This window comes from Scyliorhinus canicula, chromosome 5 (assembly GCF_902713615.1).
Source record: "Scyliorhinus canicula chromosome 5, sScyCan1.1, whole genome shotgun sequence".
Lineage (NCBI taxonomy): Eukaryota > Metazoa > Chordata > Chondrichthyes > Carcharhiniformes > Scyliorhinidae > Scyliorhinus > Scyliorhinus canicula.
In genome coordinates, this window is record NC_052150.1 from 110,290,176 (window position 1) to 110,316,331 (window position 26,156).

At 46.2% G+C, this 26,156-nt stretch overlaps 1 protein-coding gene across 1 annotated transcript in view; it reads left to right on the forward strand.

Moving 5' to 3' along the window:
• The window catches only part of vwdel (von Willebrand factor D and EGF domains-like), a 381,724-nt gene that overhangs the window by 276,725 nt on the left and 78,843 nt on the right, over positions 1 to 26,156 (forward strand). The window contains exons 21-22 of the mRNA XM_038797496.1: positions 7,102 to 7,260; positions 22,569 to 23,108. Coding sequence (XP_038653424.1) covers positions 7,102 to 7,260; positions 22,569 to 23,108 — 699 coding nt within the window. The remainder of the gene's footprint in view (positions 1 to 7,101; positions 7,261 to 22,568; positions 23,109 to 26,156) is intronic.

Consider the following 26,156-nt stretch of genomic DNA (forward strand, 5'->3'; position numbering starts at 1 on the left):
TCTGCAGCCTGTTTGTCAGAAAAACATTTCACTCCCCTCCAAGTTTCAAAAAGCTCTGTGGTTTCAATGTTGCAGTATGCCTGCCTTCATTCCTTTGTTCTTGTTTGTTCACATTGAATTTCACACCTCAGTCTCTTTTACGAGCCTCTTGATTAACAACTGAAGGCCATTTCAAGGGAGGGATTTAGATTTGTTTGTTTTTATAGCACTTCACAGTCCATTAACGCTGAAGTGCTCGCTAGAAAGGGCAAGTGCTCTTTGAGTGCTTATTTTCACTGTTTTTTTTCTACTCTGAACTGCTGCCTAGGAAGAGCAGGTGTGCAGTCTTCTCTTTTTTTAGACTGTATCTTTTGAATCTCTGTGCCTGTACAGCTGGCCTTCACTGGAGGTACTTTTCCATCGTAGCAGCAGCTGGCACAATTCAGACATTGAAGAGAAAGGGAGGACCTTCTGACAGCCAATGTTGAATTATCTGGATAGATGTGATGACCACACCAAGGGTACTTGGAGGGCCTTGTAGCCCCCAGTGTTCAGGGACAGAACTGGACATAGCCCTGGCACTTCCCCATGGCACCCTGGCTGTGCCAAAGGTGGCAGGGGACAGTGCCAGGTTGGCACTGCTGGAGCGGGCGGGTGGTGGGCCTGAAAGATAGGGGTGCTTTGGCAAATTCATAGGAGGGTATTGCTCACTTGGGTTGGGTGGGGTGATCTTTGCCAATAATTGGGGGGTGGGCCTTGCTAGCGAGAAAGCAGGTGCTTTAGGGTTATTCTGCTTTCAGGGCGCCCTTAAAAATTACTCCGTAATTTCTGAAGATCCGGGCTTGTCGGCTTCTTCTGCTTCCACGGCGCAAATCACCGCTGGCTCCAAAAGAACTTCTAAGTGTGGGTGAATTGCGACCTGGATCATACCGATCCACCTGGTGGGAATCACACTTCATTTCTCAGTGGAGACCACGGCTGGGATTCTCCGCTGGCGTGATTCTCCGTTATGCCGCCGTCCGGGGCTTTCCCGACGGCATGTGGCTGCTGCACAATGGGAAACCCCATTGACCGGTCGGCGTAATGGGAGAATCCCAACAGCCGGTTGGGGCAGAAATGTGGGGCGCAATTCTCCGCACTCACGACGGTGCGGAGAATAGCGGGGTTCGTAAAATTTTACGGCCACGTTAGTCTGACGCCCTCCCGCTATTCTCCCCCCCCCCCCCCCCCCCACGCCCGACTCCCGATACGAATCGCTGCCGCCGTTTTTTTACGGCCAGCAGCGATTCTCAGCTGGCCGATGGGCCGAGTTCCAAGCCCTTTACGGCTGTTTTTCGAACGGCAAACACACCTGGTCTGGCTGTTCATAAAAACGGCCGTAAAGTGCTGATTTTTAAAACCATGGCACCGATTGGCACGGCAGTACCACCGCCGTGCCAAGGGTGCCATGGGCCCGCGATCGGTGGGCACCGATCGCGGGCAGCGGGTCCGATACCCGCGCACTCTTTGTCCTTCCGCCGCCACGCTATATCACTTCGCGGGGCGGCTGAGGGGCATCCCGGCCCGCGCATGCGCGGGTTTCGCGCAAATGCGCGATGACGTCATCCGCGCATGCACGGCTGACGTCATGTGATGCATCAGCCGGCGCAAACTCTGGCAAAAGTTTCGTTAAGCCCGCGATGCCGGAGTTTACGGCGGCGGCATGCTAGCCCCGACCGGGGACCAGAATCGGTTCCCGGTCGGGGAGGGGGAGGCTGGCGTCAAACCCGCCTGGATTTGACGCCAGCCTTACGATTTCTCCCTCTCTGGGAGAATCGTGCCCGTGGTGCGGCGAGGTGGAGAATCCCGCCCCACATTTAGAAAATTTTGGGGAGAATTGCGGTCATTACAAAGAGTGTGGAGGAATCCAGCACGTAGTTTTGCACAGAATTTGGGGCCCATTCTTTCCAGCACAAAATTGGTGGCCGACTCCATTAGCACACATGTGGACCCAACTATGATGCATTATTTGATCACTGATGACTCAGCTTCAGTTGCAGAACCGGAAACTTTCAACAGAAGAATGATTGCTGCAGTAGAAGCTCAAGTTGAAGTCATGCAAGGTCACCTAGCTGTAATGCAAATTCTACCATCTTGGTTGAGGACTACAATGTTCAAAGTGGCTTGCAGGATGTCATCGCAATCTTGCAATTGGTCCTTTAATAAATTACTATCAGAGATGCTGGCCATCAGAGGAGTGATAGTGGTTCTGCGAAGCACAAACTTGTCTTTTCACTGGAAGACAACATTTGTCTGTGCACTCCTGACATTCTACCAGGGGCCCTGCTATTTCCAGCCAGCCAGCCCAGAATACTACTGCCCCTGCTGAGATGGTGCAGTCTGCAACGAGGCCTGCTGAGCCCTGATCTGCTCAAGGATATCCCTCAGAGTCCATTTGCTGTTTCTTCATTGAATGTCAGCAGTCTTTCATCAGCCACGCATAACAGCACTATATGCAAAGGCACATGACCAACTGATACCAAGGGGCAAGGATGATTAGTTAACTTTTTTTACGCACTGAAATAATTTATAAATTTTGTTTAGAATGTTTATTTTTTGGCCACTTTTAATTTTGTATTGTGCCGAAGCAAACGCTGTAAAGTTGTGACAAAGAAAAGGATTAAAGTTATTGGTATGAGTTCTTTATGAACATCCTATTCAGAGAGAGGCTGTCTCAATTGCCTTTACTTCCTCTTCTACTTCCATCTCCTGCTGCTCATTCTCCTAAGCAGTTTGCCATTTAGCTGTCCCTTCATGATGACAAGATTGTATAACATGCAAAAGACTATTGTGAATCATGACACCCATTCTGCCAAGAAATGTAAGGCTCCACCAAAGTAATCCAGGCGGTCAAGCTAATGGTCTGCTGTGTCCCATTTTGTTCAACAACATGTCCTTCAATGGGTGCGATCTAACGGAAATGTTTCTAAGTGTGGTAGTGAGCAGGAATTTCCGCGTGTTTCCCATAGCCCGACCCGGCGAGACCGCTACCGGTATCTAATGCCAATTAGGGCCGGTAATGATGTACCACGGGCTTCATGTCAGAATGACTATCACACCAGCTGATTCGCCTGGACGGTGCCCGGCAGGTCCCCACTAATGAGGGGGAGCAGCAATTTAACCGATCCCGCAGAGCAAACCCCAGACAGCACTCAGCCATGCCACCAAGGAGATCAGCACCACGATTCGAAGATGCGGACATGGCCAGACTGTTGGACGTGGTGAAGTCAGATGTGATATCTTATTCTCCCAAGGGACTCGGAGGATCAGCCAAAAGGCAGTGTGGGAGGCAGTGGCAGCGGCCGTCAGGGCGGGGAGTGTCACCAGGAGGACTGCCACCCAGTGCCGCAAAAACCTCAATGACCTCCACCGGGCTGCACAGTTGAGTTGGCTTCGGCCCCCTGGCACCGGTCCGGCCTTCCACCCCTGCTTCCCCTCCCCCACCCTGCTGTTAGCACTGCACCCCCCCCCTCCCCCCCCTCAGCCCAAGCACAATACCGTGCCTGTGCCCCAGCACACCCTGGCACCGACCTGTGAACCCCACCCATCACCAGCAGCACTGCCTGCCCCCCTCCATACACCCTCTCCCTCCTTACTCCTGACCCACAATGCATGAAGTATGCAGCTCAAGATACCCTCTCTTTGTCCCCTCAGGAGAAGATGGTCCATAACAAATGGGAGAGGGTAATGAGGTTTCAAACAGGTGACAGGGCTCTGTCCTGGAGGTGTTCGATGGGACAGACAGGCAGCAGCTGGAGTTGCCCCCATTATGTGTATACACAATCTGGGGGTGGCATTTTGGACCCGTGGGTGCTGAACCCCTTGCTCCCCAGGCCTTGGGTGACCCCCGATGGCGAACGACACCTCCCCCAAATAGCTTTGCGGGGCTTCTCCTCATTGGCATTTTTGCTGGATATTCATTTTTGCCTAGTAAACTTTCATTATATATGAACCACACTTTCTATCGATCTGCTTACTTTGATAACCATTGTATGTTTTTTTGCAGTCTTTCACAACTTGCATCACAAATAGTCACATCCCCAAATTTGAGCATGTTAGATTTTATATGGCCTGTGATGGAGCAATTGTGTGGGTCAAATTCATAAATTTTTCATTCCATGTTTTCTCATGATGGGTTAGTAATCATTGAGTGTATGGGTAAAAGATTTTTGTCTTGTGGGACAGCACCTCTATAAAACTCATCTTGTGGATTTAAACATCAGGCAGGATAATAACGGGAACCTGAGCCCTGCAGTACAAGTCATTTTATTCTGCCAGCTAAGATGAATTTTAGCCTGTGTGTTATTTGGTCATTTGATGGTGCTTCTTGCTGTATCTAATTTCAAAAGTAATTCAAACAAAACAGAAGGATTGTTTGATGCATTTTTCAAAATTGGCTTCAAATTCCAAGCTCCCCAGCGATGCATGTGAGGGATACCCCAGAGATGTGCTAGTGAATTCACACTGGAACTTCCGAGGTAAGGGTTTGCACAGCAATTGCCCAGAAGTGCTGGGAAGCATCCGAAAATGCAGCTTAAATTGCAAACTTCGGATGGTGCCGGCTGTGTTACACAAATAGTATTACCATCAATATGTTAGAAGAATTTAAACCCCTTTGAACTTTTGGATAACTATTGTAAAGACACAGACTTATCCCAAACCCCCTCAATAGACTCCCAAACACCCTGACTCCTCCCACCCCCTGGCTACCCCCCACCCCCACACTTCACAAAACACCTGACTCCACAGTATTCCCAACTGCCCCTCCCACCTCCCTAACCTCTTGAGGACTGACCGCTTATTACCTCCACCCCATCTCCAAGGTCTGACTACCCCTTGACCTCTGACTCCCCTTAATAACCCTCACCAAGACCCAACCACAACCCCCACAATCTTTCACCCCTCCCCCCCCCAGGTCACCCTTTTTTTTTTTTTAAATTTTTTTATTGGAATTTTTTGCAGAAAATATAACAAAAAGTATAGCAAAAAGCAGTAATATGCAACTAACAGCCCCATAACACCCACAATTCCCCCCATACCGTAACATCACATGTATCACATTCCCCCACCCCCCCCCCCCAAACAAGAGAACTTAACCATAAATTAAAATTAGATAAATCAAATTTAAATAAAATAAGCTAACATAATCAACGCCCCCCCCCCCCACCCCCCACCCACCCCCCCCACCCCCCACCCACCCCCCCCCCCCCCCCCACCCCCCACCCACCCCCCCCCCCCCCCCCACCCCCCACCCACCCCCCCCCCCCCCCCCCCCCCCCCCCCCCCCCCGGGTTGCTGCTGCTACTGTCCCAGTACCCTATCGTTGAGCCAGAAAGTCGAGGAAAGATTGCCACCGTTTAAAGAACCCTTGCACCGATCCTCTCAGGGCGAATTTAACCTTCTCAAGCTTAATAAAGCCCGCCATGTCATTGATCCAGGTCTCCACGCTTGGGGGCCTCGCGTCCTTCCACTGTAGCAAAATCCTTCGCCCCCCCAGGTCACCCTTGACCTCTGGTCCTCTCAAGGCCCCAACCTCCAATCTCCCCACATGCCGCTTCAAGTCCCCCCGTCCCCCCCCCCAGTACCACCCGACTTCTGATCCCTCAAACACCCCCACCTTAGTCCTGTCCACCATCCCCCACCGTCCCCCTTACCTCTCTCTCTCTCTTCTCCCCCCCCCCCCCCCCCCCCCCCACTGAAGTAAAAAGAGGGACATGTCCATCTTCAATCTGACAGAGCTTGACTTCAACACTGGGCCTCCTGGATTGCTTTGTTGCCTGGATCCTGCCCAGCCTGAGTTGAAATGCCGGGTGAGACAGGTACGGAAGAAAATCCGCATATGTACATGGGACAGAGTAGCAATCCAATGAGGATTGCCACTCCAAGGATATTATGGTGTTATACAGGTTCAAGTTTTATTTTTCTCAGTTAATGTTTTGTCATGTTGACTTGCATCTATGTGTAATGGCTGTGGTATTATCATACATGAATGTCATGCTAGGGTTAATGAAATGTGTAAAGACAGCCATTAGAGGGAGCAATGCTTGAAGTATATAAGGGATGATACTGAGCCTTATGGGACAGAAGGTTGAAGTAGGTGGTAGGATCAGGAGCTGGCTCGGAGTACTGAATAATAAGAGAGTAGTTAATGAGTTAGATGTTGGATGAGTATAGTTTAATGTGTGTTTAATCAACTGTTAGTTGTTAGGGATAAGTGTCAAATCTAAGTCTTGTGTTGAATAAATAGTTTTGTTAGTTTACAAGACTCATTGTCCTCTGATCAACACTACACATCAAAGCCCTCTGGTTAGAGCAAGGCAGAGAACAACACAATGGCGACACTCGTTCAGCATTTTGAATTTGCCATGCAAGTAATCCCAATCCGTTCCAGGGAACTGAATCACAGAATTATTATAATGCAGAAGGAGGCCATTCAGCCCATCACATCTGCACCAGCTCTCTGAATTAGCATTCACTTAGTGCCATTTTCCTGTCTTTCTCCCCGTAACCCTGCACATGGTTTGTTTGCATATAATCAATGAATCAAGTAATTAACTGTCAGTGAAAAGACATAAATATAAAAATCTTGAATGATCGCTGCTGGATTACAGTACTTAATTTTAAATTAACAAAAAGTTCAGGTTGCCTTAGAGTAGTGGAGTAGTTAATTGCTCACAGGCTTGTGTTTTCTCTATTGTTGAATCTGCGATAGGCAAAATGCTTAGACAGAAGTAGAAATTACAGAGCAAGGTTTATTTCAATATACTTACAATACACCTTCACTCCCCTAAGGATCTCCTTCCCTGACCTGCAGCTAGGCCGGGGTTTTTATACAATTGCGGCTCTCCTTGTAAAGGGGAAACCCGCCCACTTAAAGAGGAAGGGCTGCCTGTCTTAAAGGGGAAGTTCATATTCGGGGAGGTCATGGGAAATTGTATGGTTCTGATCCCGAGATCTCCATTGGGATTATAACATCTATGTATTGTATTCAGTCCAGCTGCATGCACACATCATTTACTAAATTTTAAATATTTGTTCCAAGGTGTCTTTGATTAATTGCTATAGTCTGCTTTTTCCCTTCAGTTCACGTTCCAAGCTTCAGTAATGGCTGTGCCAACAAGCCGTGTTTTGCCGGAGTACAGTGTTATGACCGCAGGCCACCAGAGGTTGGCTACACATGTGGCCGCTGCCCACCAGGATTCAGTGGCAATGGCAGCACGTGCACCAGAATTAATTTGCCTGGTAAGATTATTTACTAATGAGAATAGTTGCTGTGAATTAACCTGTATTATCTGTTCCATGATAAAGAGCTAAAGATGCTTACAAAACCAAACAATATTTCCAACGTTGACAAAGTGTCTAAAATGTTTTTTTTAATGGGACAAAATGGAATGTTCCAGTATCATTCAATTGTATACATCATTATAACAAATTAGATTTACATGGGTAGTGTCTTGCACACTAGTAGCACAGCACTTTGTGCATCAGTCACCTAAATTGCACAACGTTGTAGAGTGAACTTGCTCAGCTTGTGATAAAGGTAAATGGTATGAAGCCATCCTCACCGGTGCAGTTCACAATTTCCACAGCTAAAATCCTGAGTTAAAAATCAACTATGTAAATTGATTTTTAGAATACAGATATTTTTTAAAAGAATGATTTTCAGTCTGAGGATGTACTTTCTTCTACTATGTGGACCAAAGATGAAATGAAAGGTGACCGGAAGGATTGAGGCCACATCCCTACTCTGCTACCAGGAATCTGTCTTTCTCTCTCCAGCAGAGAGTTCAGCTAGCTGGCCATTGACCACTCTGCCATACATTGGGGTCTGGAATCCCAACCAACATCTCTCCTTGCTGACTTTGCCAGTGCCATCTCCGGGGACTTCCAGGAAAAGAGTGTCAGACCCTGGGGAAGATGTAGCAAGTTCGCTCTTCCAAATATTCATGCCTGCTTCTCTTTCTTCTCAGCCTGGCTTTTCCCCAGACTGGTTAAATTTCAAATCATCTGCTAGAACTTCAACAGGAATAACAGCAGAAACATGGGTGCGATTTACCGTCCTCGTCGCTTCCGGCTTGGTGACACGACGAGGCTGCTGAATCTCGCAGGAGGCCTCGTGCGAGATTCGCGACGCTTGAGACGTCTTCCAACATTCAACCGAACCTCGCGAGATGTCGCGATCTGGATCTCGCCTGCACTGGGTGAGATCCAAATATACATATTAAAATGAGCCATTAGGCTTATTTAAATATGCATCCGTCGGATTCTCTGGGCTCCCGGGAACTAACGGCCTCCCCAGTGAGACCTCGACCGGGTGCCATTTAGTACTGGTCCACACAAATGTGGACCAGGCGTAACGGCACCTGGGGGGGTATACCAGGCCATTGGAAATCCCTGGCTGGTCAGAGACAGGGCAGGGCGATCCCCTGGCTCTCCCTCTGGCACTCAAGAACATTGGCACTGCCACCCTGGCATTGCCAAGGTGCCTAGGTGGCACTGCCAGGTTGGCCGGGACACTGCCAGGTTTGCCTGGGTGGCAGGTTGTCAGCAAGGTCGAGGCCTGAGGGAGGCCATGTCCATGAAAGGGAGGATGTGGGGGGTTGTAGAGTTATAAGAGTCCTACAGCAAAGAAAAGGCTCTTTTTGTGTCTGCGCTGGTCAGTAACAACCCCTAATATTCTAATCCCATTCCCAGCACTTCACCCAAAGCCTTGTATGCCTTGGGTTCACAAGTGCACATCTAAATACCTCTTAAATATTATGAGGGTCTCTGCCTCCACCAGCCTTTCTGGCAGCGAGTTCCAAACTCTCATCGCCTTCTGGATGAAGACGTTTTTCCTCACATCCCCTCTAAACCACCTGCCCCTCACCTCAAATCTGTGCCCCTGGTCATTGACCCCTCCACAAAGGGGTCTATTCTATCTATGCCCCTCATAATTTCATATATCACCATCATATCCCCTCTCAATCTCCCCATCTCCAAGGAAAACAACCCAAGTCTATCCAACCTCTCTTCATAACTTAAAACTCTCCAGCCCAGGCAACATCCTGGTAAATCTCCTCTGCACCGTTTCCAGTGCTCATACCCCACCCATAACGTGGATTTTAGAACTGCACAAAATACTGGGCTGTGGCCTAACTCAAGTTTTCTCCAGTTCCAGCTAACCCTGCTCTTAAACTCTTTGCCTCGGCTAATAAAAGAAAGTATACCATATGCATTCTTACCAGCTGTGTCCACCTGCTCTGCTACCTTAAGGGACCGGTGCATATGCACACCAAGGTCCCTCTGATCCTCGGTACTTCCCATGGTCCTGCCATTTATCATGTATTCCTTTGTCTTGTTTGCCCTACTCAAGTGCATCACCTCACACTTATCCGGAGTGAATTCCTTTTGCCACTGATCAGCTCATCTGACCAGCCCATCTATATACTCCTGTAATCTAAGGCTATCCTCCTCACTATTTACCACCCCACCAATTTTCGTATCATCCGTGAACTTACTGATCAACCCTCCTACATTCATATCTAAATCATTTATATAAACCATAAAGAGCAAGGGCCCAACACTGATCTCTGCATGACCTCACTGGGCACAGGCTTCCAGTTGGAAAAACAGCCCTCAACCATCACCCTCTGCTTCCTGCCGCTCAGCCAATTTTGGAAACAATTTGCCAAATTTCCTTGGATCCCATGGGCTCTTACCTTCGCTATCAGTCATCCATGTGGGACCTTATCAGAAGTCTTGCTGAAGTCCAAGTCGACCATGTCAAATGCATTGCCCTCATCTACACACCTGGTCACCTCCTCGAAAAATGAAAACAAGTTGGTCAGAAATTGCTTCAACTTTACAAAACCATGCTGACTGTTCCTGATTAATCCCTTCCTCTCTAAAAGCAGATTAATTCTGACTCTCTGAGTTTCTTCCAATAGTTTCCCCATCACTGAGGTTAGACTGACTGGCCCATAGTTTCACGATTTATTCCTTCCTCCCTTCTTGAATAATGGTACTACATTGGCAATGCTCCAGTCCTCCGCCACCTCTCCTGTGGCCAGAAAGGTTATACACCCAGTCCACTCTGCCCAAATCAGATCTGATCTGGGGTAGGAGGTGGAGGAGGGGCAACAAAGACAGAATCGGCTTCCAACCCAGTTATAGAATTCAAATGAATGCTGGTTAGAACTTTGCATGTTCTCGTTGGTGCAGGGTGAGAAACACTTTATGGCCAGTGGGATGGGCTGGGAGATGAGTGATGGATCTGATGCCCAGTGCGATACTCGATTTTGACCATTCAGCGGACCAGGGCGAATCCTGCAGCTAGTGGTTGGCTCCCAGAGAATCCCAGTCATCGTGTTTTCCGACATTACAATGGTGGCCCTACCTCAAATGTACTTAATTGCCTGAAAAGTGCTCGGCATGTCTTAAGGATGTGACAGGTGCTATGTAAATCCAGTGCTTTCTCTCTAATATATAAATAATATACACTATTTTGGTGTGGTGCTAGACAGGATTCACACATCCAACAGCACACCATACCTAATGCCTGAAGCACTTTACTCAATGGATACATTTACTGACAAATGTGTCTGTCAGCTTTGGAGTAACTTGGTATTGACAATTAATATAATTAGTTCATTCAGATTTCAAAAAATGTTACTTAAATTGATGCAGTTATTAGTCGTCCAAACTAGTCTGATTAGGATCAAAATGATCCTTCAAGCACCAGAAAAAAAACCACTCGAGAATGGAAGCATCCAAACCATCCCTTCCCCATCCTCACTCCCAGTAAACCAGGAAGTAGCAAGGCAGCTATAACACTTATTTTTTAAAAGTCTACATTAAGCAAAATCATGTTTCAGACATATACATGGGATTATGGCAGAAAATGGAGCATCATGTGTTACTTTAAAAATCTATGGAATTATTATCATACAAGGGTAAAATTGTCATGACACAAATGTAAGATCAATTTTCAGGGCCAGAGACATTGTTCAGCAGTAATTGTGACTTACTATGCTGTTAAAAACCCAGTTACACTTCATACAGTAAGGTGTAACTTTTACAAAATTTGTTACAGTGAGAATGAGTGTAAAAGTCGTAGTTCATATAAATCCGAAAATATTTGATTCATTTCCATCTGCAAGAATTTCAACAGCTCAACCTGAGAAGCAGTGGGGAATCGCTGAGAGCAACTTCTGGATTTCAGCATTTAATTGCACATGTTATTTCCCATTCCTCCATCGGGTACACTATTGAAAATATCACAGATGGAAATTAACAGGAAATCACTGAATTGATGTGAACTTCTACTTTTCTTTTTTTAAATAGATTTAGAGTACCCAATTATTTTTTCCAATTAAGGGGCAATTTAGCGTGGCCAATTCACCTGACCTGCACATCTTTGGGTTATGGGGGCGAAACCCACGCAGACACGGGGAGAATGTGCAAACTCCACACGGACAGTGACCCAGGGCCGGGATTCGAACCCCGGTCCTCAGCGCCGTAGGCAGCAATGCTAACCACTGTGCCACCGTGCTGCCCTAACTTCTACTTTTCTTACTAAAAATAGAGCAATGACAGCAAAAGCGAACAGTTGTGCTGCCATTAGAATCACAAAGTCAAGGCTAGTGAAACCAAATAGTTTTATATATTTCCAATCTGTAGTATTTTGCTTTCACAAACAGTTTTTATGGCGGAGGCCTAAAAATTGCACAGCTTGTGATAAAGTGTGTTAATCTGTTACTTCTATTACTTGATCATTTTAACACACAAGTTCTAACATGAGATTTTGTTTCATTTGGTCACACTGGTAGCTCTTTCAAAGAGCCAGCACAGGCTCCTTCTAAGCTGTCTGACACTAATTCAGGTAGCTAATTGGATCACATTTGTAATAATGCAGCACAGCTGCTTCTTAAGCAGCAGATGAAGACTTGTCTGCTTTGAGTTGGGAAGGTTGCTTATTCCCAACCATGTGAAAAAATCTCCTGTTCAAATGAAGCATAGCACATTCAGCTGGAGAATGATGTGATTTAATGTTGCTGCTGTCAACACTGTCATGCAGGGTGTAATGCAGCACATCATTTATGTCGGTAACGGGCATCCCCTCAGAAGCACTGGGTTGTTGAGGCATGGGAGAATGTAACTGAGACAGTCAACTTAGTGTCACCTGTGGGAAGAGGTTAAGAAGAATATATCTGTCTTTCGGATAAGGATAAGATAATCTATAATTCTTATTATGAAGGATTTACTGTATTAAATGGACATTAAAAACAAATAGTAGGGGAAATAAGTGGGGCACTGGCCTTTCACTTTGATGACTTCTTCTGCTGCTGGCTATAAGTCTCAGACCACTGACAAGTGGAAATGGGCCAGAACACCAATTGAAAAAGTTATTAGCAAAAAATATAGCGGTGAATAACAAATCACACAGCATGAATTGACATTCTAATTGTAGCCTACAACTAACAAGGTGATGGGAATTGTCCTGAAACATATATGGCGATATATCTCTTGTGCAGCATACTTGCATCACTACATTACTATTCAGTTTCATTCACCGTATAACCAACATTCCATAACCATTTAAATAAGTGTTAACCCATGTAAAAATAATTATGTTAAAGTAGCATTGGACAGAATTTGATATGGTTCTAAATAAACACTTCAACAATAACATTGTTCGCTGTAATTGCCAGGCTCATATCATGTCTATTGAGAATATGCACCTCATGCATTTACTATAAGGCTGGCTCCACAGATCACACACACAGAATATACAGTCCAGAAGGAGGCCATTCGGCCCATCGAGTCTGCACCGACCCACTTAAGCCCTCGCTTCCACCCTATCCCTGTAACCCAATAACCCCTGCTTACCTTTTTTTTGGACACTACGGGCAATTTAGCATGACCAATCCATCTAACCTGCACGTCTTTGGATTGTGGGAGGAAACCGGAGCACCCGGAGGAAACCCACGCAGACACAGGGAGAACGTGCAGACTCCGCACAGACAGTGACCCGGCGGGGAATCGAATCTGGGACTCTGGCGCTGTGAAGCCACAATGCTATCCACTTGTGCTACCATGCTGCTCATTGGAGCAGTTTGGTGAAATTCAGTCAATGAGCTTTTGAGTTTTCAGATGGATTAATTTATCATAATAGACTTGGCTCTTGCTATAGATATTGCCAAGTGTTTGTTTTATGTTGGCCAGAGGAGGGCAGCTTTATACAATAAACAAGCACTTTATCAAGTGACTTTAGCTTAACAGCAAATGTATATTTATTGTAGATGTACACACTAGTATATTTAGAAAAAGTTAAACTAGTATATTGTGTTTTCTTTTTAAAGAAGGTAATTTTGTGTGGGCACTTTCCAGCTCATCATTTTGACACACACCAATATAATTTTAATTGTGTAATATATTTATTATTTTATTGCATCCCTCTTTCATTCCACCCATCACCTTCAGCCCCAAAGACAGTCGAGTATCCTTATTCCTTTCAACATGCCTAAATATATCTCATACCCAGCAAAAGTGTTCCTCCGACTCTTGTGAAGTAATTAGTAGAATTTTAAGTTCCAGAGGAAGATGGGCTTGGCTGCAAAATGTGGGGTTAAATCCTCAAAAAGTTGCATTGAGTTTGGAACTCACCATGATCCCATTAACGTCCGACATTGTCCCTGGTGGGTTTGCAGCTCAATGGGGAACCCCTGTGCAGCTGTCGAGAAAGTTATTAAACTATTCAAACAGGTAATTAACTTTGACTTTAGCCCTGAACACTGGCTTCATATGCCAGTGTATGGTTTCCCTGAGCTTGTAACGTTTTACCAGGGTCAATGCGATGAGTACACATGAGTGAAATTGATATGCTGGGAAGTGTTTAAGACTGAAGTTGCTGAGATTGTGAAAGACTTGTGCTTACAGGATTGGTTCTGAGAACCTGAAATCACTAACTGTGTCAATTTCAACTCTGGAGTTCATTTCAAGTGTTTTGGAGTCTACTCATCTTTATCTCAATTTTACAGCTGTCCGCCCTCACTGCAGTGTAAGAGCAGCTTGTACGGTAATAGCCTAGACATCTGATAAGGATCAGCAAGAGTAACCACACTATGAGCAGCAACAACAGCTGCCTTCTCAGCAGCCTCTTGCTGTTCCAAGGGGTCACAACTCCAATTTGGAGGAGGTGGTACTCCCAGCGCTGGGCCTATAGACAGAGGTGAGCGTTCTCAATGTGACAAGAGGAAAGGAGTCTCAGGAGGGTGAGGCTTTTGTGACAGGTTGTTGCTGAGATCTGTAATCACTTGGAACAAGATTTCCTTCCAAAAGGCCCAGGTGGGCTCATGTTGCTGGCGGCCATCAAAGAATATCCTCACCTCCAGGGATCTGCTGGAAACATTTCCAGGATCTCTCAATTTGCGACACAAATCACTGGTGACTTGTTTTCTAAAGTCGCCAATCATGTGAACTTTGTCACAGGCTGTTACTTTCACTGTTGTAACTGGATTTCCACAAATGCAAGGACTGTGCATATGTGCCAGGGGCTTTTCACAGTAACATCATTGAAGCCTACTTGTGACAATAAGCGGTTATTATTATTATTATTATTATTATTACAGCAAGGAGTTCTATTCTCTCCATATCGAGATAGTTTGTGACTACCAGAAGATGGGCCTGAATATTGCACTCATCAGGCACATGTGATTGGCATTGACCACTTCTGGCCACAAAAGTCCAAAAGATGTGATATCAAGTTGGCTGACCAACTAAGGGCCAGCCAGTGTGAACCCCCCCCCCCCCCCCCCCCCCACTACAAAAGCCTGCTGGGAGGGAGCGTGGTGAGCACCAGGTCAAATGGTGATCCAGCAGGAGATTTAAATACGGCTGTGGCAGAATGCAGAAAACACACAAGAGTTCTGAATAAGGCATAAAGAACATTATGATGGCAGCAGCACCCGATCGGCATGCCAGATGGGATGGCAATGCAGGTGGGTTGGTGGTTGGTGTGCGAGGAATAATTAATGGGCCTTCGTACATATAGAAGAGAAGCCAGAAGGCCGCTGAGCACACTGCCACTGGTTGTAACATGGCCCACCTCATTCTGGGCACAGTTGAGGCGGATGCACTTGAGCTTGAATGCAAGCATGGAGGACGGACCTCAGGTCATGGAGAGGAAGGTGAGAGTACAGTGGACAGGAGTAGGACAGAATATTACAGTAACGTGGGACCAAAACAATACTAATACCACGAACAAACTGTAAACTGTTATCAACCAGAATATGAGAGCTAATACTAAACACGATTATCCACAATGACTCCTCACTCAGACTCTTTGAGTTGCAGTGTCATGTGGTATAGTTCTACTGCCACCTGCTGGTTGGGGGGTCTAACCTGTTAACATACAGAATTGCTTATGCAATTTATTACATCCCCTTTCCTTTAGATTTTAACAAAAATATAATATACATAATTTCAACCATATATATGATATGCATACGATAATAATTCAGATTATTTACAATTGGTATTTACAATTACAGCATCCACTACAGACTCAAGTCTGTCAGGCTTCTTTCGATCTCTCGTTGGCATTCTATGCTTTTGTTGTTCCACAAAATCTGCTTGACATTCTAGTGCTGCAGAAGATGCCACAGTTGGAACTGCATTACTCTGTGCATCTTCAGATTGCACACTTGATTCTTGTTCAGGTTGCATTGGTTTGGATAGACAGAAGTTTTCACACACATCTGCTGACAGTGACATAGAACATAGAACAGTACAGCACAGAACAGGCCCTTCAGCCCTCGATGTTGTGCCGAGCCATAATCACCCTACTCAAACCCACGTATCCACCCTATACCCGTAACCCAATAACCCCCCCTTAACCTTACTTTTTAGGACACTACGGGCAATTTAGCATGGCCAATCCACCTAACCCGCACATCTTTGGATTGTGGGAGGAAACCGGAGCACCCGGAGGAAACCCACGCACACACTGGGAGGACGTGCAGACTCCGCACAGACAGTGACACAGCCGGGAATCGAACCTGGGACCCTGGAGCTGTGAAGCATTTATGCTAACCACCATGCTACCGTGTTGCCCCAATGGATTGCCACCAGCACAATGACGGTTGCTGAATTGTTAAGAAAGCTCCTCTGTTCCTCCTGAGTTCCTGCCCTTGCTCTGTGATGACTGTATAGGACTTTGGACCTTTCTTCTGTATCACCTTCACACGCTTTAACCAGCCATCAGGATCCTCCATCCTTATGGTATCATTGTGGTTGACCTGTCATAGTATTTATTCTGCTTTCTCTTTTGAGACTGCAGTTGATATTTTATTTTTTGACTTGCTTGTTGATTTGAAAGACATGGCAATGTTGTTCTTATTTTCCTGTTCATCAGTAATTGTGATGGTGGCAATCCATTGTTTAAAGGTGCTGCTCGATAACTGAGCAATGCCAGATTTGGATCATCCTGGCTGTCCATCGAATTCTTTGAGTAATTGTTTTCCTATTTGTACACTTTTCTCTGCTTTTCCATTTGACTGTGGATATAAGGGACTGGATGTGACATAGTTGAAGTTGTACTTCTGTGCAAATTCCCTCCATTCCTGACAACTGAAACATGGACCCGTGTCACTTATGACAACCTGTGAAATGCCATGACGAGCAAACCTGGTTTTAGTATGCATTATAACACACCTGGCTGACGAGCTGGATAACTGGTCCACTTCAGGAAAATTGGAAAAGTAATCTTCGAGATTAAACGAGTCTATCCCTACTTTCTGCCATGGAAGTGTCACTATGTCGCCGATCTGTATTCTTTCATTTGTCTATGTTGGAATGATTACTTTTTTAATAAATTTAGAGTACCCAATTCATTTTTTCCAATTAAGGGGCAATTTAGCATGGCCAATCCACCTACTCTGCGCATCTTTTGGATTGTGGGGGCGAAACCCACGCAGACACGGGGAGAATGAGCAAACTCCACACGGACAATGACCCAGAGCCGGGATCGAACTTGGAACCTCGGTGCCGTGAGGCAGCAGTGCCAACCACTGCGCCACCATTCTCCCCTAATTATCCTTGTTGAACCCTGACCAATATACCATATCTCCTGCTCTCCTTTTAAACTTTTCAATTCAGACGGGACCCTCATGAATGTTTTGTAAAATCTCGGCTCACACAGACTGTGGTAGTATTATTCTTGCCTTGGCTACACTTAGGTTTGCTCTGAAGCTGTGGTACTTTGAACATGACCCTTTTCGCCATTCCTCGTTGAGATTCTTGATTACCATCTTACACAAAGATGTGCAGGTTAGGTGAATTGGCTTTGCTAAATTGCCCCTTCATGTCCAAAACGTTCGGTGGGTTACTGGGTTACAGGGATATGGTGGAGGTGTGGGCTTATAGAGGGTGCTCTTTCCAAGGTCTGGTGCAGACTTGATGGGCCGAATGAACATAGAACATTACAGCACAGTACATGCCCTTCGGCCCTCGATGTTGCGCCGACCTGTGAAACCCCTCTAAAGCCCATCTACACTATTCCTTTATCGTCCATATGTCTATCCAATGACCATTTGAATGCGTTTAGTGTTGGCGAGTCCACTACTGTTGCAGGCAGGGCATTCCACGCCTTTACTACTCTCTGAGTAAAGAATCTACCTTTGACATCTGTCCTATATCTATCTCCCCTCAATTTAAAGCTATGTCCCCTCGTGCTAGATATTACCATCCGAGTAAAAAGGCTCTCACTGTCCACCCTATCTAATCCTCTGATCATCTTGTATGCCTCAATTAAGTCACCTCTTAACCTTCTTCTCTCTAACGAAAACAGCCTCAAGTCCCTCAGCATTTCCTCATAAGATCTTCCCTCCATACCAGTCAACATCCTGGTAAATCTCCTCTGCACCCTTTCCAATGCTTCCACATCCTTCCTATAATGCGGCGACCAGAACTGCATGCAGTACTCCAAATGCGGCCGCACCAGAGTTTTGTACAACTGCAACATGACTTCATGGCTCCGAAACTCAATTACTCTACCAATAAAAGCTAACACATCGTACGCCTTCTTAACAACCCTCTCAACCTGGGTGGCAACTTTCAGGGATCTATGTACATGGACACCAAGATCTCTCTGCTCATCCACACTACCAAGAATCTTACCATTAGCCCAGTACTCTGTCTTCCTGTTATTCCTTCCAAAATGAATCACCTCACACTTTTCTACATTGAACTCCATTTGCCACCTGTCAGCCCAGCTCTGCAGCTTATCTATGTCCCTCTGTAACTTGTAACATCCTTCTGCACTGTCCACAACTCAAACAAATTTAGTGTCATCTGCAAATTTACTCACCCATCCTTCTACATCCTCCTCCAGGTCATTTATAAAAATGACAAACAGCAGTGGCCCCAAGTGGTACACCAAGTGGTACACCACTAGTAACTGGACTCCAGTCTGAACATTTCCCATCAACCACCACCCTTTGTCTTCTTCCAGCTTCTGATCCAATTTCTGATCCAAACTGCTAAATCACCCTGAATCCCATGCCTCCGTGTTTTCCGCAATAGCCTACCATGGGGAACCTTATCAAACACTTTACTGAAATCCATATACACCACATCAACTGCTTTACCCTCATCCACCTGTTTGGTCACCTTCTCAAAAAACTCAATAAGGTTTGTGAAGCACGACCCACCCTTCACAAAACCGTGTTGACTATCTCTAATCAAATTATTCCTTTCCAGATGATTATACATCCTATCTCTTATAAACCTTTCCAATACTTTGCCCACAACAGAAGTAAGGCTCACTGGTCTATCGTTACTGGGGTTGTCTCTACTCCCCTTCTTGAACAAGGGGACAACATTTGCTATCCTCCAGTCTTCTGGCACTATTCCTGTATATAAAGATGACTTAAAGATCAAAGCCAAAGGCTCAGCAATCTCCTCCCTAGCTTCCCAGAGAATCCTAGGATAAATCCCATCCAGCCCAGGAGACTTATCTATTTTAACACTTTCCAGAATTGCTAACACCTCCCCCTTATGAACCTCAAGCCCTTCTAGTCTAGTAGCCTGTATCTCAGTATTCTCCTCGACAACATTGTCTTTTTTCTGTGTGAATGCTGATGAAAAATATTCATTTAGCACCTCTCCTATCTCCTCGGACTCCATGCACAACTTCCCACTACTGTCGTTGACTGGCCCTGCTCTTGCTCTAGTCATTCTTTTATTCCTGACATATCTATAGAAAGCTTTAGGGTTATCCTTGATCCTACTGCCAAAGACTTTTCATGTCCCCTCCTGGCTCTTCTTAGCTCTCTCTTTAGATCCTTCCTAGCTAACTTGTAACTCTTGAGCGCCCTAACTGAACCTTCACGTCTCATCTTTACGTGAGCCTCCTTCTTCCTCTTGACAAGTGTTTCAACTGCTTTAGTAAACCACGGTTCCCTCGCTCGACCACTTCCTCCCTGCCTGACAGGTACATACTTATCAAGGACACGCAGCAGCTGTTCCTTGAACATGCTCCACATTTGCATTGTGCCCATCCCCTGCAGTTTTCCTCTCCATCCGATGCATCCTACGTCTTGCCTAATCGCATCATAATTGCCTTTCCCCCAGATATAACTCTTGCCCTACGGTATATACCTATCCCTTTCCATCACTAAAGTAAACGTAATCAAATTGTGGTCACAATCACCAAAGTGCTCACCTATTCCAAATCTAACACCTGTCCTGGTTCATTACCCGGTACCAAATCCAATACGGCCTCGCCTCTCGTTGGCCTATCTACATACTGCGTCATGAAACCCTCCTGCACACATTGGACAAAAACGGACCAGTCTAAAGTACTCGAACTATAGTGTTTCCAGTCAGTATTTGGAAAGTTAAAAGTCCCCCATAACAACTACCCTGTTACTTTCACTCCTATCCAGAATTATCTTTGCAATCCTTTCCTCTACATCTCTGGAACTTTTCAGAGGCCTATAAAAAACCCCTAACAGGGTGACCTCTCCTTTCCTGTTTCTAACCTCGAATGAGACGGGGAGGCAGATGTCAGCAAACGTAAGGAGGCTACTCAATGTAATCATGATGCCTTTGGAGGGGCAGGAAATGGAGGTAGTGGTGGCGATGGATGCGGAGAAGGCGTTTGATTGGATTGAGTGGATGTATTTGCTCGAGGTGCTAGAGCGGTTGGGGGAGGTATTTGTGAATTGGGTCTCGCTGCTATATAAGGCACAGGTGGCAAGTGTGCAGATGAACAGAGTGAGTTTGGGGTACTTCGGGCTGCGTCATAGGATGAGAGGGGTGCCCGCTCTCCCCGGTGCTTTTGTCTTGGCGATAGAGCCGCTGGCAATGGCGCTTAGGGCATCGAGAGACTGGAGAGGGATTGTGTGTGTGTGTGTGTGTGTGTGTGGGGGGGGGGGGGGGGGGGGGATGGGGGGGGGGGGGTCAATAACAGGGTCTCACTGTATGTAAACGATCTGTTATATATTTATTTCAGACCAGGTGGGCAGCATCGGAGGCATCATGAAGATCCCACGGGAATTAGGCCAGTTTTGAGGATACAAATTGAAAGAACGAGGTGTTCCTCATTGAGGCCAGGAGGCAGGAAAGAAGACTGGGGGAGTTGCAGTTTAGAATGGTGGGGCGAGTTTCAGGTATTTGGGTGTCCAGGTGGCACAGAGTTGGGCGCAGTTGCATAAACTGAACTTGACTCAGCTGGTGGAGCAGATGAAGGCCGACTTTAAGAGGTGGGATGTGCTGTCGCTGGCAGGGCAGGTGCAGACAGTGAAAATGACAATGCTGCGAGGTTTTTGTTTCTTTTTCAGAACATCTCAATCTTTGTTCCCAAATTGTTTTTAGGAAGGTTAATAGACTGATCTCTGGGCTTGTGTGGGCGGCGATAGTATAAAGCGGTAGTATAAGGTTCTTCACTTTGGTCATTAGAATAGAAAAGCAGCGTATTGATGTTCAGAGACACTTTTGGTGTATACATACAAGGAGCACAAAAAGTTAACATGCAGGTGCAACAAGTAATTAGGAAAGCAAATGGCATGTTGTAAGGGGATTGGGTTACAAGAACACTTGCTACAAATGTTCAGGGGAGGAAAGGACCCACCTGGAATATTGTGTGCAAGTTTGATCCATATTTAAGGAAGGATATACTTGCATTGAGGCAGTCCAGTGATCTTCACTAGATTGGTTTCTAGGGATGAGTGGATTGTCCTGTGATGAGCGGCTGAATAATTGGGTCCATATTCTTTGTGTGTTTAGAAGAATGAGAGGTTACCCCATTGAAACATTCAAGATTATGAACAAGCTTGAAGCATAGCTTCACGGGGGCCTCACGGTAGCATGGTGGTTAGCATCAATGCTTCACAGCTCCAGGGTCCCAGGTTCGATTCCCGGCTGGGTCACAGTCTGTGTGGAGTCTGCACGTCCTCCCCGTGTGTGCGTGGGTTTCCTCCGGGTGCTCCGGTTTCCTCCCACAGTCCAAAGATGTGCGGGTTAGGTGGATTGGCCATGCTAAATTGCCCGTAGTGTAAGGTTAATGGGGGGATTGTTGGGTTACGGGTATACGGGTTACGTGGGTTTAAGTAGGGTGATCATTGCTCGGCACAACATCGAGGGCCGAAGGGCCTGTTCTGTGCTGTACTGTTCTATAGTGACTGAAATATTGTTTCCCTTGGCTGGAAAATCTAGAAAAGTAGAGCACAACTTCAGGATAAGGATTGAAACGGGGAGAAATGTCTTCACTGATAGACTTGTGCATCATTGGAATTCTCTATTGCAGAGGAGTGTGGATGCACCACCATTTAATATATTTAAGGCTGCGACAGATTTTTGGTCTCACAGGGAAGGAAGAAATCAGGAGAGCAAATGGATAAGAATCTTTTTTTGTCACAAGTAGGCTTACATTAATACTGCAATGAAGTTACTGTGAAAAGCTCCTAGTCGCCAAATTCCGGCACCTGTAAGTGATGTTGAAGCTCAGGATCTGCCTTGATCATATAAAGTGCCAGAACTGGCTCGTTGGACCATATGGTCTTCTCCTGTTCTTATTTCTTATGTTCCTAAATGAATATAAATAGGACCGACAGGATTGTCCAGGCCAAGAACAGCCTCTTGGCTTAAAGAGAGGTGTGTATTTTTGTTAAAACATATCTTAGAATTGCCGCATTGGAGCTGAATAGGGTATCCTTTGTATCAAGCCCATCATCAACCTGCAGTTGCACACCTCCACCCTGCTGCACCCCCTCCCCCCCCCCCCCCCACAACACATCTGCCCCTACACCCCCTACCCAAACCTACCATCCCACACCCAATGCAACCAGGTTTCCCAGCCTCAGTTGTTCTCTGGCACATGCAAAGGAGATGCCTTCCTGCTGCCTCACGAACTCCGATGGGGTCAGTGTTGGGGGTACATATGGGTCCAAACTTGGTGTATCGATGAAGGTTGTGACCTCTGGATTGTTGGATCTTTAGATTTTTTTAAATGATAGATGACTTTACTGAAAAAAGTTTGATATAACTAACAAAATGATATTCTATAGATCTTCAGAAACCTGGGGTTATCAGATCAAAGTTAAGAGTCACTGCTACAACTACTGAACCTACCGTCGCGCCAACAACTGTCAAGAAGCCACATGTCCATCATTGGACGACAGTACATCAGACCACTGACAATAGATCTATAATATGGCTTCCCTCCATCCCATCAAGGCAACTTTTACCTAGACAATTTCCAGCTGCTACATTCTTTGAAAACAGTAAAGACGCAAGAGGAAGCAGTAAAGAAGAAACAGCAAGTGATAATACAGCGAGAAGCCACATGACAGGAGAAAGAGTTGTACCAAAAACCCTTGGTCCATCATTGACTCAGAGAAGGCCTATAATAAAATCTCAGCCTTCCAGTGTGACTGTAACTACAGAAGACCTTTTAATAGATAATGAACTGACACCTGAACCAAAGATAGTTACATGTGCAGACTCGCCATGCTTCTCTGGGGTTCCTTGTGAATCAACTCATTATGGAAGCTTCAAATGTGGTCGGTGCCCTTTTGGCTATTTTGGCGATGGAGTCACATGTAAAGGTATTGCATTATATTTGTGCTGTTATGATTCTGGCTAAGTAAATGTTGAATTGTGATATATTTGGAAACAAAATGAGAGAGGAAAAGACTCCACACAGAAGAGAAAATATATATGATAAAACATGCAGCACGGTAGCAGTGTTAGCATTGTGGCTTCATAGTGCCAGGATCAGAGGTTCGATTCCCGGCTTGGGTGACTATCTGTGCGGAGTCTGCACGTTCTCCCTGTAACTCCATGGGTTTCCTCCGGGTGCTCCGGTTTCCTCCCACTAATCCCGAAAGACGTGGGGCGGCGTGAATCCCACCCGCCGCTTCGACGCCGGCTGCCGAATTCTCCAGCGCTGGTTTTTGGGCTAGGGCGGGGATCGTGCTGTGTCGGTCGGGGGCCGTTGGCCATGGCCCCCCCCCGCCGTTTCTCCGGGCCCCGATGGGCCAAGCGGCTGCCCGTTTTCGGCCAGTCCCGCCGGCGTGGATTAGACGAGGTCCATACGACAGCACCTGGCTTTGAGGGCGGCTTGCGGAGTCCTCGTGGGGGCGCAGGGGGATCCGGCCCCGGGGGGGGGGCCCACGGTGGCCTGGCCCGCGATCCGGGCCCACCAATCTGCGGGCGGGTCTATGCCGTGGGGCACTCTTTCCCTCAACACCGGCCTGTGTAAGACTCCGCGATGGCCGGTGAGGAGAAGAAAGCCCCTGTGCATGCGCCAACTCCCGGCAGAGGCCCTTCAGTGTCGGTTGGTGCGGCGCCAACCACTCCAGCGCCGGCTTAGCCCCCGAAAGTGCGGAGGATTCCACACCTTCCAGGCGGCCCGATGCCGGAGTGGTTCACACCAATCTTTGGCGCCGGTACGGTCCACCCCGCCGATTGCGGGAGAATTTGGTCATTCTGAATTCTCCCTCTGTGTACCCGAACAGGCGCTGGAATGTGGCGACTAGGGGCTTTTCACAGTAACTTGATTGCAATGAAAGTCTACTTGTGACAATAAAGATTATTGTTATTATTAGAACCATATTTGATTGATTGATATTTATTGTCACATGTACCAAAGTACAGTAAAAAAAAAAAATTTGCGGCCAAGGGAACATACACATGTACGTACACAGTAGACAAAAGAATATTTGTATTTAGAATGTTAAAAAAATTTGAATAATAATCATCTTTATTAATGTCACAAGTAAGGTTACATGAACACTGCAATGATTAAAACATTTATTATCTATCTACAATTTCAAATGCATTCAGCACAAGCTGCTTTTGAGGTCTTGTTGCGTAGTGGGTAGCATCCCTGCCTCTGAGTCCAGAAGCGCTGGATTTGAGTCCCACCCCAGGACTTGATGGCCAAAGATGGTGCATTTACAATGTGGCCAAGCAGGTTGAATATCAACCTGCAGATCCTTCCAACATATACCTGTGGCACACAGTAAGAATGGGAAAGATTCCTAGTCAGCCTGTTTTGGCAAGACAGTTGGAACCTCTGTCATTACCAATCATAGCTCCAGACGACAACACACCACCAGAAGCTGCTTTTAAAGAAAAGCATGAACAAAATAGAATCTCCCCTAACGAGCAGAGCAGCTCCCCTAACATGCCTTCGATCCAAGCAGACTAGTCTGTTTGCTGATCGACAAATCTTTTGTTCTTCCCGCTGTATTGGACTCTAAGCTTAGTTTGTTCTTTTGATGTGAGTGATCATTGCACCCGAGAGCCTCAACTTTACAGCTCATTTTCAGGTCACCATCACTCTCGCACAACTTCACACAGGTCTGCAAAGCTTATGATGTTGTAGGCAGAAGCAACGTATATCAGACATTTCATATTAATTTTATCTGTCCTACTGCATTCTTCATTCCAGCAGTCACCAACCATTTTATTAACCTAGACTTGACAGCACTAATTTGTTTGAGGGTGAAGTGAGATTCATTGGAATCATTGCCTGACATCTCTCCAGCAACCATCTTTGCAAGGTTGTTTTTCTTCTTTTCAGCAAAATATTGGCAAGCAAACTGTCAGCTTAAGAAATTCGAGCATTGCTTTCCCCGCGGTGGACATGCCTCCTTTTTTCACACCTCCTTCACAATATTTACACTCTGGCCTTGATCTTTCTGCTGACCCTTTTGTAAATTGTCCTACCTTTCCTTCATTGTTTTATGCCTGGAGATTTCAGACTGCCTCTGAGCATTGTGCATAACCTTGTTGGTTCTCCCATCAATACTCTTCAGCTGATATTTAACCACTTCAGAACTTCTGTCCATGTCAATAGCTTTCTCAAGAGTATGTTTCTCTTTTCTCAGCAGATGTGCTCTCACGGTGCGACCTCTTGTCCCTAAGACAATCCTACCTCTGATCAGATCATCTTTCGGTTGCGTGAACTCATGAGATTCAGTTAGATGTCTCAAAGCAGTCACATATTGATCCGTATTGTCCCTCTCTTCCTGAGCTCTAGTATTAAACACATAGCGATCATAGTTCACATCAGTAGAAGGTTTAAAGTCAGTCTACAAGGCTTCCAAAATTTCAGAAGTCTGGCTTTTCTGCTCCTCAGTGAGGCCTGGGGTGAGGTAAAACTTATCACTCTTTTCCCATCACTCAGAGCAGATCTTATCTGCTCATGTTTTTGTTTAATTCTGTTAATCTCATGATTCAGCCATTGAGTCGGAAAGATTTGCCAATTCCCTTTGAAATCTCCATTGATCTCTATGAACACTGGTATTGAAATAATCAATGCCGTAATGACTTATTCAATTGTTGGTGTTCTGATCAAGTTTGCAGACCAATGTTTTAAATATTCTCTGCTGGTGTTCTTACAGGTATCAAAATCCATTTGATCTCAGTTACTCACTTCTGAGACCATGGGCGGGATTCTCCAACCCCGGGGGGTGGGGGGGGGGGGGGTGCGTGAATCCCGCTCCAAGGCCGGCTGCCGTATTCTCCAACGATGGATTTCGGGCGGGGGCGGGGATCACACCGCGCTGGTCGGCGGCCCCCCCATGGCAGTTCTCTGGGCCCCGATGGGCTGAGTGGCCGTCAGTTACTGGCCAGGCACGCTGGCA